Below are 13,960 nucleotides of genomic sequence, written 5' to 3' on the forward strand. Positions count from 1 at the left end.
AGGTGGGAGAAAGAGGGCACCTCCACTCGAGGAAACCTTAGTGTTGGATGTTGGACTCTGAGCAGAGGGCAAAGGCATCCATCCACGTGGCGGTGGGAAGATTCTAGAGCAGTAAGCTAGAACCCTAGGGGGATAAGAAAGGCAACCTCACTGTGGCAGGAGGGTAAAAGAAGCAATGGGAAAGTGGATATGGGGGAACTGATCAAAGAAGTAAATAAATGAAAAATAAAGGGGGCTGAATTTCATACTGTCAGAGAAGGAAGGGACAAATATTGAAAGAAAGCTAGAGCAAACCCTAGGCACAGATGGAAATGCTGTTGTGAAGTAATGGTTTTCAATACACACAGTTGGACATAAAACTGCAGATGTAAACATGCACATGTATATATATGGAAATACATGCATAAAAATATTCCCACTCTGTCACCCTAAAGGCCCAGGAGGAGCATAAGCTCAGCAACAATCAGCCCAGCGAGCACCAGATTCTGGTTTCTAAATAACATTCTTCACTAACAGGAACCAGTGCTTCTTGGAAAAATGACTAATTGCAGGGTTGTGACAAGAAAAGTATGAGTTTGGAACAGCTTGCTGTGCCAGGAAGTAAGAAAATGCTCACAGGATAATAGGGACATGTCAAAAACACAAAGAAGTCATCTCAGACAGGCTACCACTAGCCAAATCTGGGAAAATTTGACCACCAAAACAAACAGTGATAGTGAAATATAACCCGCTGCATTAAATAGAAATCCTGAGTCCACACTGATAAAGGGTGAAAGTTTGATGAGTTATAGGATTTTTACATAAAGTATCTCCCCCACAAAATATTTATTACTTTAAAAAAGAAAAAGAAAAAAAATACAGTAGAGAAGCCTGGCAGTCACCATCTATATTGTGGTCAAATTAAACACTGCAATAAAGGGACAAAACGAAATCATGTGTCAACTGAAGAGATGGTAAGAACAGAGAATCGCTTCTCTGGAATTTGCATCAACAATACAAAACCTGAGACTATTAATAATGGGGGAATATCAAACAGGCCCAAAATGGGTGATGTTCAAAAAAATAGCCTGCAATTTCCATATTATAAAGATCATAAGGAAAGACTGAGGAACTACTCCAACTGAAGAGATTAAAGAGTCATCACAACTAAATTCAAAGCATAATTTTGCTAGAAAGGACATGATTGGGACAATTGGAGAAATCTGAATGGGATCTGAGCCAATGACCATATTAAAGTTAACTTCCTGATATTAATGATTATGCTGTGGTTATGTGAGAGAATGTCTTTGTAGAAAAATGCACTAATGTATTCAGAGGTGATGGGATATTGTGTCTTCAATTTACTCTCAAAAGGTTCAGAAAAAAATAGTTCTTTGTACACTTAAAAGAATAAATATAAAAACAAGCTACAGCGCCTCCAATTTACTAAAAGTCGGGTCAAAGTATTCTCAGGACCCAAATACTGAGGTCCAAACATCGTGCTTCATTTATAGTACGGACAAAAAGAAAGAGTCTGTCTTTTTCCCCCTTGCAAATTATCATACATTAGGGCTGTGGCTCCAGAGAATTATCAAACAGCCCGTTGCATTCAGCCTTAAACAGAATGCAGCTTCCCAGACAGTAAGCCCCACACCATGCTCGAAGGACACAGGCTTACACAATACTGATGCCCTAGGCCCTTGGGTTACTAAACAAGGCTCGGGGTAGCTTTAGCTAGAAGATTCCTATTCTTTATATAATATCATACTCTTCTCCATGCTCCATTGTGAAAAAAGATTTCAAATAATGCCACAGAGTGTACCAGGTACATGAAGATTCAACACATATATTCTTCACTCTCCCTCAAGAACACATTCTGCTCTTGAACAGTCACAGATGACAGTTACATACTTAATAAAAAAAAAAGCACTGAAAGAATAAATCTGCCATAAAAATATCATTTATTTACCTGTTGAATTAAAGAGGATTATATAAAAGGGCTCATCCGTTTCTGGAATATTATCTTCATTAATGAATACAGATATCCTCTGCTTTCTACTTCCAACCGCAAAAACAAGGGCTTCTCCTTTTTCAATGGGAACAAAGTCTCCATCCCTTGCGGTTGCCTTCCCATCCATGGTAGCATATTGGACAGTGCAGGCAACATCAACAGATCCATTTCTGAGAACTGTAAAGTTGGCAGTCTCACCTTCCTGAACTCTCACCACACGAGGTTCTGAAATATTGATGAAGAAGGAACATGTGAGCTTTTCCGATTCTATCTACATATTTTCCTATCACTTGATGTTTCTCCCTGCCCACACAAGAAATATTCTCCATTGTGTCTTTGCTTAAAGATTGAGCTCTGGTGCCAAATCCTCCATGAAGCCTCCTCTGATTACTTCTAGTCAATCACTCTCCCCTTGCCTTAATTCCTACAAAATCCATGGTCTTCAACTCCTAATTTGTCAGCAAATTAGGTGCTATCTGAAATCCTTGGCCTACTGTTTCATATGCCTCATTTCCAAATTTAGACTGTAACTTCCTTGAGAATAAGCCCAGGTACCTTATATTTTATTTTTGCCACAGCAGTTAGCAGAAGGCTGAATACGGGACTAGTTCATTATGTACATGTTAACTGAAGGTTAAGAATATGAATCCATAAAATTCAAGAGCTCTAAAAGATTCCTACAATTGTAAAAATGGCTTACAAAAAGGGCTTAATAAAGAATTAGACACCAGGGCACCTGGGTGGCTCAGTCAGCTAAGCATCTGCCCTCAACCCAGGGTTCTGGAGCTGAGCACCGTGTTGGGCTCCCTGCTCATTGGAGAGCCTACTTCTCCCTCTCTCTCTCTGCTGTTCCCCATTTGTGCACACTCACTCCCTCTGTCAAATAAATGGATAAATAAAATCTTTTTTTAAAAAAAAAAGAATTAGGTACCAATTAAGCTCACAAAGAAAACCAAAATAAATCACCTACAGAGACCTAACCAATGGTCACCAGGGGGTAGGGTAGTGGATGAAATAGGTGATGGGGATTAGGAGTGCACTTGTGATGAGCAACAGGTATTGTATGGAAGTACCCAAACAGTATATTATACACCTAAAACTAATAAAACACTGCATGTTAACTATACTGGAATTAAAAGAAAAACTAAGAAATGTCTCAGGTGGCAAAGAGAGTTCTAAATAAAGAATTAAAATGCAAATAGGGAAGCCTTAATTTACATATCCAAAAGAGATGAGGTATTAAGTGAGCATCTGTTAGGTATACCCGGACCCTCAACTGGCTACATTGTGTACTGGAAGAAGCTTCAAGGAAGAGTAACCTTTCTTGCACAAACACAAAAGAAATCCCTTGAAATTTGAAGGCAGAGGGAGAACAAAGCTAACAACAGTACTTGTTTTATTTTATTTTTCCTTCAGAAGACCTTTAAAAACATTTCATAAAACATCAAACAGATTGAATAATGAGCATCCACGCAAATCATGAAATTATACTTAAACAAGCTTCAATTGTGTTTTATTGAAAATGTTCAGTTAATAAAGTTATCAAGGGATGCCTGGGCTGCTCAGTTGGTTGAGCGTCTGCTTCCTGGGATCGAGACCCACATCAGGGGCTCCTTTCTCAGAAGGGAGCCTGCACCTCCCTCTATCTCCCTCTCCCTCTGCCTGCTGCTCCCCCTGCTTGTGTGCTCTTGCTCTCTGTCTCAGAAATAAATAAAACCTTAAAAATTAAATTAAATTAAATTAAAAAATAAAATTAAAAAGCCATCAAAAACATATCTATACTGTTTGAAAAGATGTAAACTCACTCAAAAAAGATAGCAATACCACCTGCAAAATAAATGGGGTCATCATTTCTTCTAATCCTTAGAATTGCAGTAGTTTTATTTCCTATTTTAGCTCCTCCAGTGGCATTAAGTAGAGTAATGGTAAATTCCTCCATTTCTTCTGGAATCTTGGAAAATGTTACACATGTTTTAAGTTAGGTGATTTGTACAAATAATTCTATCATATTTTCCTAAATTATTTATCTTAAAAAAAACTCTATTAATGACGGTACTAATGTTCACTGCCATTTCTGATTCAAGTAGGACTCAGACCCAAAAATACCATTTTAATGTGCATATCATCCAAAAAGCCACTTTATTTGGACTCATCAAAAAATTTAATGGAAATAGAGATATTTTGCCTTATATAAGCTGAAAATATAAATACTACATAGGTCACATTATTTCTGTAAAAAGATGAGATATGTTGTTTACAAGAAAAAAAACACAGAAAAATAACTTTCTGGTGCATTTAGAAGAGGTCATAATAGTAACAAAAGCTCAGCTAGCTCTCAAAGATCTCTTAACAAACCTTACTGAAGCTTTACCCATAAAGGCCTTATTCCCATGTCCTACAAAGATGAGATTCCCCACCATTCTCTGAGCCTATAGAAATCTCTGGGTGGACACTGTTTCTCTTTCATTCTATCCACGTAAGCTGGTATTTTCTGCAGCCTAAAATGAAGAGTGTTGGGGGAGGTCTGGGTGGCTCAGTGGTTGAGAGTCTGCCTTTGGCTCAGGCTGTGATCCCGGGTCAGAGGATTGAGTCCTACATTGGGCTCCTTGTGGGGAGCCTGCTGCTCCCTCTGCCTATGTCTCTACCTCTCTGTGTTTCTCATAAATAAATAAATAAAATCTAATAAAATAGAATAAAATAAAATGAAAGTGTTGGAATTTTGTGTCTCAATGAACAAGCCTGAGGGAAAGGAGGCAGGTTTCTGTGACCGTTAAAGTATAGCTCCATTCAGAAAAGTCCATCCCTGTTGTAATTAAGTTCTTTCTCTTTATTACCAATAAGATGAGCACCACCCTGGATCCTTGATCCATCTGGTGAGAATGCACCAACAGGATGCTTGGTAGATGGTACCCTTATCTTCAAAGGCTTGAAGTGCAAGTGGAGCACTTAACCTCAACTTGAATCCCTGATAATTAGCACCTACACAGTGTCACTGATAACTGTGAGTTCTAAGAGTTAAAGATGCCATCAGAGAAACCAAAAATATTTCTCTTCTGGCTTCTATTTAGACATTTTCATACCTGCATTCTTTATCATCTATTTTCATAACAAAATATATTGTCAGATGTCTAATTATTAAATAAAAAATGATTATTAAGCAATGACAACAAATAAAGAGAGTTACATAAGCAACATTTACCTCATCTGGAAGGGAATAAATGGTGATATTTTTTGAAAATTCATGATCTCCAAAGAAAATAGTCCCTTGGACAGGAAATACATCTTGTGTAAAGTCTGGACTAACCACCCATGATACACTAACATTACCAAAGGTGCCTCGATTTCTTATTACATCATAAACAGCTGTGAAAAACAAATGTACATAACACATATGAATACATAGTTAACAATTTAAAAATGAGTAAAGAAACTGCTCAAAAAAACAAAAGTAAAAATAAGACCTCTTTTTAATAAAAGTCAATCATTTAACTAGATAGCCTCAAGGTATATATCTAAATGTAGTAACCTAGTCTTCTTTCTGTAGGTATAAAAATTTATAAAATAAATGGACTTGGTCTTTTCTATCACACAGTTTGGGGTTTTAAAAATCATTCTGCACAGGGAACAAAATGGTAATTAATTAGGTACATCCATGACAAAGTTCTACAAGGATATTTGCTAAAAGCAGCTAGAGGAAGTTGCACAGTCAAAAGCAATTTTCTTACCTAAACAGACACTGCTCTAAAAATAAGCACCTTCTTATTTCAGGCCACTGCAATATTTCCCTAGCAATAATTCTCAGTTTTAAAGTCTTTCCTATTTGACTCAACTCATTCTTCAGTGTCTGAATTCTATCACATATAATTAAATTGAAATAAAAATATACCCAAAACATCAGTTGTCATCACAATACTGATGTAAGAAATAAAAATAGCAATCCTACATGATAATTTTTTTAAAATGCCGATATCTATACTACATGTAATTTTTAAGGCAGATAGACAACTAAAAATAACTATTTTCTAAAGAAATAAACTAAAAGATGGATTTATTTCCCCTTCAGTAAACAGTACTAGAATATAAGAAGCAGAATCAATTACCACTATAGGTATCGTCTCCTTTAGTTTCATTTATCATAACAATTAGATCATCAGAAACAAATTCTATAATCCCATGAGGATCATCATTTTTCAGAATTGTTATGTTGACAACTGTAGCACTTCCCAACTTGCTTTCCCGTTCACCATGGCTGCTAAGGACCACCCAATAGTGCTCATCCAACTAAAATGAACATGTCAAATTAGGAAAAATATAAAGTTATTTCAAAGCAAATAAAAATATATCTATTCAAGAATATTAATACTATTTTTCAGAAATATCCCACTCACTGAAAAAACAAAAGAATTGATATAATTTCTAAAAACATTGTTTAACGTTCTCCTCAATTCAGGGAGACATCAGATATAAAATATATATTATCCAGAAAGGGAAAAGATAAGCCATGATACTATACTAAAATAGTAAGAAGACTAGACCTTACATTGATGATCTAGTCATTTAAACTAATAAAAGTAAATAAAAATTAACTGAAAAAGCTACCTACGTACTGGTGTGCAAACACAATAGAGCAGTATGTGTTCCATTAATATAAAACTTAAGTTGATTTCTTTTTAAACAGTGATTTTACAGAAAAACCTCAGTTCAGACCCATATCATTAAAACTTCCAACAGGTTACATTAATATAAGGCTGAACATAAAGCTTAAAGAAGATGAAAACTGATCATACACATTTCAGATCGTTTGTTATTTCTTTATGTAGGACAAACATATGTAATTCAAAGTTGAATGAATCTTACTTTGTTTTTTAAGTTTTTTTTCTTCTGCAAACATAAGTACTTCTCAATCCTTTCTTAGTCCTGTATCTCCTTGTCAATGTTCAAAATATCATATTCATAATAAACTAGATATTGTTAGCATTCCACAAAAGCACAAGAAAAAAAATAAAATCCTATACCTCTGGTATCCCATCCAATCTTGTTAGCAATGTGATTACAATCTCCCGTTCTCCAGGTTTAAATTCTAGCACCCCTGTGTTTCCATAGAACTCATTGCTATCTCTTGGCTCTACTCGGTAGTGAAGAAACTGCTTAACCAGAGCTCCCCTGGATCGGGTGATGTGGAGCTCTACAGATTCCCCTTCCTTAAAAAAAAAAAAAAAAAAAAATCCATGAAAGTTCAAGTCCTTCAAGATTGTTCTTCTGAAGTTGTGATTGTAGAATGGATTGAAGTTTCTTTCATACTTACTTTTATAACATAGGGTCCTCTGGATGTAGGAGAAAATTCAAAAACTCCCCCAGGGTCATCATTTTCCAATATAATTAGGTCACGGCTAGTATATCCAGATTTTAGCACTTGATTTTCCACATTGACCCTGGAGAAGTCAGAAGGAAAAGAAAGGGACCTGCCACCTATAATCTTACTACTGAATTCTGTAGCCTTATCTACAATATTTACAACACTTCCAGATAATGAATATGAAGGCTATTAGGAGTTAAAACTTAAACTGAATGTAAGTGTATTAAAATTACCTAAGATCACAATACTTTTTACCCAAAATATTTATGGAAGAATTTTTATTTCTAATCCATTATATTTTTCATATTTGACTGAAATCAAATATTGTCATAGTACACCAAAAATACACCAAAACTATTGTCTAACTACACCAAAAAACAAGTAATCAAAGGCTGTAAATATATTTTTATAAAGTACTAAATCTACAGAATTTTTTTACAGTTTTAGGAAAATTTAATTTGTGATATGTAGTTAGAAAATACATTTAAATAAAATCATTTTAATTTTATATGCACTTGAATTTTAAAAAAAGAACAGACATAAGATTATACTAACTAAATAAAAGTTGGATAACTGTATGGACTAAAGCAAACCACACTAATCAAAAATAAATGAAATTATGATTATATTTTAGAAATATTTTGTGGCCTTTCATAGGATTCTATTCATCTCAATTTTAACCTCATTATCTTTTGTTATTATAAAAGAAAATATAGGACATACACAAAAAAAATGGAATAGAATGGATCTGAGATGCATGACTTGTTAAACAACTCCTATACATCTCTCAAAAGAACAGAATTTAAAACAAGAATTTTTTATTATTTCTAGTTTTTATGCTCAGTGTATAATTAGAATGATCAAAGAGACTGGGACACAGAGCTCTGAGAGTATAAAAGCCAGCATACTCTTCGAGAATTCTCAATTCTGCAATCTGCTCTAAATCTTCCAAAATGTCACTTTCTGTTGAACTACAAAGTATTCATGATCAGACCTCAAAATTACAGTGAAACCACAATTAATATGTAGAAAAGACAGCTCACTTCCTATGTAATAGAGAATCAGAATTAGCATCCTCTGCTACTTTTGGAAATCTGACAACCAACACCTAGCATACTCATGACCACAGAAGAGACAGTTCAAATAATAGGACAGTTATTTGTTATACTGTTAATGCAGTCATGTGATTTTCATAGTAAATATACCCATATTTCATACACGCTCCCCTTACCATTAGAAAATGAAAGCACACAAAGCATGCACAGGCATCAAGCAAAATTTCTCAAGACCTGTGGTCATGCAGAACCGCAGCCTTGTCCAAAACAATGGCTTGAAAAGCAAAAGGTCGAATAACCCAAAACAGGCATTATTTTGTACACTTACCCAAAATACACGACAAACCTTTCTGTTTCTACCCTGTCAATACAGAAAGAAGTGTGGGAGGGGAAAAAAGGAGACAGAGACACCATTTGCCAAAATCTCACTAATACTGCTAGAAATGTGAACGAGCTTTAAAAATAAGCTAAAGAAAGCCTTTCATTTTTCCCCCCACAGGCTAGTAATGTTCACTTTATGGGAACTGTGCACACTGGATTCTTTGCTATTGACAAATGCTAGCAAGAGGTTCAGCAGTTCCCACTTAGGGAAGATGACCCCATGGCCAGCCAGCATGTCAACACCCATTGAAGACATTCCTTTCCAGGCCTGCTCCAAGGCGCTGGGGCCTGCCAAGCACTGTGCATGCTCACAAGCCACAGCAGCTGAGCAAATCTCATTCAGCTTGACTTATAATTACTTAGTAGCTTTAATGAGGTTTTTAAAAAAACAAAAATCTTCATCCTCAGATCTAAAGCCAGTTGTTCTTTGAAAAAATAAAAAACTCTAGACGCAAAGAAATACATACCTTTCATCATTTACATAGAAATACATTTAAGAAGCCATAGATAGCATTTTATCTTTTAACTTTGACAAATATTACTTAAATAGAACTTCATATCAGGAAATCTAAATGCTTTTCCAAATCCCCAATGTATTTCATTTTCAAATAGCCTTGAAAAACACATGACTACATGCACAACCGTAGTGCTTCATTTTTAAAGTCAAATAATACTATTTATAAATATGAAGTTATATACTACATATATGAAAATTTTTCTGAAATAAACTGGCATGGTGAAATTTTTTCTGATTTGGAGAAAACTAACCAGTAAAATATTTTTAACTGTTATGATTCTGAAAGCATAATAAATTTTAAATCCAGAGCAACTTTTATCCCTACTAAATAGAGAGTTTGCATTTGAATTTGACTTTAGAGAGTGTATAATGTACCACAATAAAGTGTTATTTTTGTTGCATTATTATATCATAACATTGTAATAACACTTACTACCATTCATTCTTTCATTTTAGTTTTGTTAAAAATTTGCAAAATTGAGATGGAAGTTTAGATAAAATATAATTTTAAATCATAGATTTTATTCTCACATTTACTTAATTAAATATGTCTTAGAAAAAATAAATAAATAAATATGTCTTAGAACACTCAAACGTTACTTGCTCATTACTCATGCACAATTGAGATAATATAAGTAAGCACTATTACTAATTGAATTAAAACATTTTAATATAAAATTGAATGAATTTCCTGTATTTGAAGAGTGTAACCAATAATTTCCAAAATACTCTACCCCATGATTTATACTTCCTTTTGTACTGTTTTTGTCCATAGGAGAGAAAGAAATAAACGCTTAAAAATTATATTTAATTAATATAAAAGTTTATATGATCAAGTTTAAAAAAAATGACTGTTTGGAAAAAATATTTTAAAAATTTACTTACTATAAACTTTCGAAGGTGAAATTTAAATCATTCTTTAAACTCTTAGCCAAAGCAGAAACTGAGCTAAGAATTTTTATGAATTGCTATATCTTTGGTTTATAAATATTGTTTTCTTTTTCTTTTTTTTTTTTGACGACTGCCCATTGATTTAATGAGTTCTCAAACCTAACTAAAAGGAAAAAGGATGTAAATGAAAAAACGATAATTTTCAGTTTTCATTTATATTACATTTCACTGATGTTTAAAAATCATTTGAAATACCTTTCTTTAAGATTTAATGTGACACACATATTAAAAGCATAACTCATTTAGACAGTGTGTCTGCTACATTTGGTTTTTGCTTTTTAATTTTTGTTTATATGATTTGTTGTTTTGTTTTACTTTTTATGTAAAAAGGGAAGTAGATAGAATGCGCTTATGAAAACCAACAAACTGCACAGCTGACATTTATTAGATTTGCTCCCTACATTCTATATTTTTCTTTGACATAAAAATAAAGAACAGCTAATTATCAGGGTTATAGAAGGTGTTTGCACAAAATACCTACAAAGAAAAACCTACTAGTAGAATATAGAGAGGATCAGGGGGTTCCATAAAATGAGTATTATTACCTCATTAATGTAGTATAATATAATGCCAGCTGAATTTATATGTGATTTTTATTGTTTATAAAATACGAACTTTGCAAAGCCCTCCAGTCACACTAAACTTCTCTAATATATATCAACTTTAATATAGGAAACTGTAGCTGATAAGCTTGGTTTTGATTTTTTTTTTTTTAATTAACTGACATCAGTTAAACAAAGAACTTTTTTCATTTTTGGAGATTTTCTGAATTACTGAAAAAAAATCTCTCTTTGAGAGACTGTAATATTTTCCTAATATAAATTACCCACTGAGAAATCTTAAGTAAATCCTTATTATTACTGAAAAATACCTCTTAAATTTGTATTTTTGATTCTTTGAAAAATACGTATTATTTAGTGTTCAAATTCTATGTGAAATCAAGAATTTCATTATATGAAGATTAATGCTTTCTTTTTACTCACTCAAAAAAGCTCTAGTCCTCTCCCCTGTTGAAAACGAAGGAGGCAGAGCTGTCTACTTAACCTAACATTTTGGATTTGTTGCTGCCTACTCTTTTAATATAGCAACTTATTAACTATGCTTATGTTATATCTGATACCTTCCAAAAATTCTGTGTGTAATATTTCCCCAAAATGAATAGCAGGGTAAAAGTTTACTACGTTATAATACTCACAGTCTAACCAGAGCCATCAACAAAAAAACAGAAAAGTCAGAAGCCCAGAAAATGCTACCTACTTAGTTTTTTCTCTTTACTTTATATGGAGGAAAGAATTAAAACAAAAAACAAAATTATTTCATGGGACTCAAACATATAATATACACATGTTACTAAATAAACATAATCTAAACGGGTTATTACCTGTCTAGAGAAAGTGTTACCGTCTCATTCATTTCTGGTGTGTCATCAGCTTTGACAGTAATGTTGATTGTTGTGTCACTTTGTCCAGAAAAAAACACAACAGAGCCATTAAAGGGACCTATATCATCCAGGGTCACTGCTTTTGAATTAAAGCCAGAGGGTTTTAAACTCCAATAGACAGTAGCCTGGCCATCAGTTCCATCCCGATGTAAAGGAATGTATACCTTATAAAAAAAAATGAAACAATTTCTTCTGAAATATATGCTAACAAATTTATGTAAGTTTTTCAGTTAGTACATGCACATGTTATATGAATATATATGTATTCTGCAGAGAAGCCAACCATTAAATGACATTAAGATACAACTGGGCCTGCCTTCTCTTTAAGCATAAAAATAATTTTTTTTCAAGATTTTTTTTTAATTTTTTTTTAAATTTATTTATGATAGTCACACAGAAAGAGAGAGAGAGAGAGAGAGAGAGAGAGAGGCAGAGACACAGGCAGAGGGAGAAGCAGGCTCCATGCACCGGGAGCCCGACGTGGGATTCAATCCCGGGTCTCCAGGATCGCGCCCTGGGCCAAAGGCAGGCGCTAAACCGCTGCACCACCCAGGGATCCCGCATAAAAATAATTTTAGATAAAACTATTTTTATTAGTTTTTGCTAACCAAATTTATCTGTGAAACTGCCCCTACCCAAAAATATCCCTAACCTGTTATTTGTCTTAATAAAAAGAATATTTTAAACCCAAAGAATCATGAAAAACATAGAACATGTTGGCTAAATACTAAATTTCCATTAGAGTTTCTCCAAAAAAGGAATTAATGTAATATCACAATATAAACAAAGATTAACTTTTGTAATTAAAACTAGAAAATTAGAAAAAAATTCATCCTAAAGTGATGAAGGCAAGAATAAGAATATAATAATAATATAAATAAGAATAAGAAATGTTTGTAACCAATACAAAAAATGCAGTAGAAACAAAATCAGATACTCAATCATAGTTCTGGGTTACCTTGAGCAAGTTACTTAACCTCTCTGACCTCAATCTCCTCAAGTGAAATGAAGCTAGGGCTTCCCTATTTTGCAAGTTTGTGGGGAGGATTAGAGTGCCTCTCCACTGTATGAGCTAAATAAATGACAGCTATTATAGTAATTCTGAAACAAATTATATTTGGTAGTTTTACCTAAGTGCAGTATATTTCAAATACATAAAATAAAAGAAACATTGAAGATAATGATAAAGTTTTTTTCAAATAAAGAATATAAATGAATACTTCATGGTAGCTATACTATTCTTTTGAAGCCCCTAAAAATGTATCTTCTTTGTTCTTTGCTTTTTAACACAACCCATCGTGAAAAATGGAAGATATTTTCCTCACTAACCATCCTGTTAATTTGACTAGCAATGGCTAGGGCTAGAGACTAGTGAGCAAAATAAGATACTTAGGGCAGACAAAAAAAAATAACAGAGGGCTGAGCCCTTAAATCACCCTGAGGGAGTGCGTGTAGTCTGGGCTATGGATTGGATAGAGAGAAAGATAACTGAGGGAAATTTCTACCCTTTCTGTTTCCCAGAGGGGAAGAACACAGTTTCACAGAGTCCAAAACTTTCCCTCAAAACTAATCTCCCTCAAGGGAAAAATATGAAATGGCAAACTGACAGCAGATAAAAGCAATTCACTCTCTAAATGTTTTTGTTTTTTAGTTTTTAGAAACAACATATTAACAAAAAATACAAAAGAATCACAGCCATCTTGAAAAATAAGCTGTTCTGCCAATTTACAGAATCAAATATAAAAACAAAGAAAGCTGTGGACACTATATTTTGATGTGAGACTTTCATAACAAAAGCAATTCTCTTTTTTGATCAGAACTCCAACCCACTTTAAATCAAATCTAAGTTATGAGAATCTTAGAGAAGGTTTCAGGGATAGACCATGACACAGGTAATGGTAAAGCTGAAAGTCAGAGCCATCCCTAGATAGATGGCAGGAAAATTCAATCAGGGTAGGGGGCAGGTAGGGGTGCTACATATGTAAGCATGCTTGTGTGTGTGGGTGTGCATGCACACAAAAATTAACCCATATATATAATTAACCCATATATACAACACATATATATAATTCCATATAATATAATATTCCTCAGATTTGGCATTCCACAACTTTACCACCATCACTTCCACCACCAATTATAGTACCCAAAGCAGTCACCCTAGTCCTGCCTAAGACAAGCATGAGGAATACTAATAAATGGAATAAGTCAAGGATACCTGCAATACATGTGACTTGGCCAATAAAAAAGTGTGTATGTGTGTGTGTGT

The 13,960-nt window shown here is 33.8% G+C and overlaps 1 protein-coding gene across 1 annotated transcript in view; it reads right to left on the reverse strand.

The window, feature by feature from the left end:
• ADGRV1 (adhesion G protein-coupled receptor V1) overlaps positions 1 to 13,960 on the reverse strand; it is a 520,471-nt gene that overhangs the window by 454,126 nt on the left and 52,385 nt on the right. Inside the window, exons 11-17 of the mRNA XM_072791879.1 lie at positions 11,632 to 11,855; positions 7,296 to 7,422; positions 7,006 to 7,191; positions 6,091 to 6,271; positions 5,190 to 5,353; positions 3,818 to 3,941; positions 1,949 to 2,215 (exon numbers count right to left, since the gene is read on the reverse strand). Of these exons, the coding sequence (XP_072647980.1) occupies positions 1,949 to 2,215; positions 3,818 to 3,941; positions 5,190 to 5,353; positions 6,091 to 6,271; positions 7,006 to 7,191; positions 7,296 to 7,422; positions 11,632 to 11,855 (1,273 nt within the window). The remainder of the gene's footprint in view (positions 1 to 1,948; positions 2,216 to 3,817; positions 3,942 to 5,189; positions 5,354 to 6,090; positions 6,272 to 7,005; positions 7,192 to 7,295; positions 7,423 to 11,631; positions 11,856 to 13,960) is intronic.

This window comes from Canis lupus, chromosome 2, assembly GCF_048164855.1.
Source record: "Canis lupus baileyi chromosome 2, mCanLup2.hap1, whole genome shotgun sequence".
NCBI classification, from domain to species: domain Eukaryota; kingdom Metazoa; phylum Chordata; class Mammalia; order Carnivora; family Canidae; genus Canis; species Canis lupus.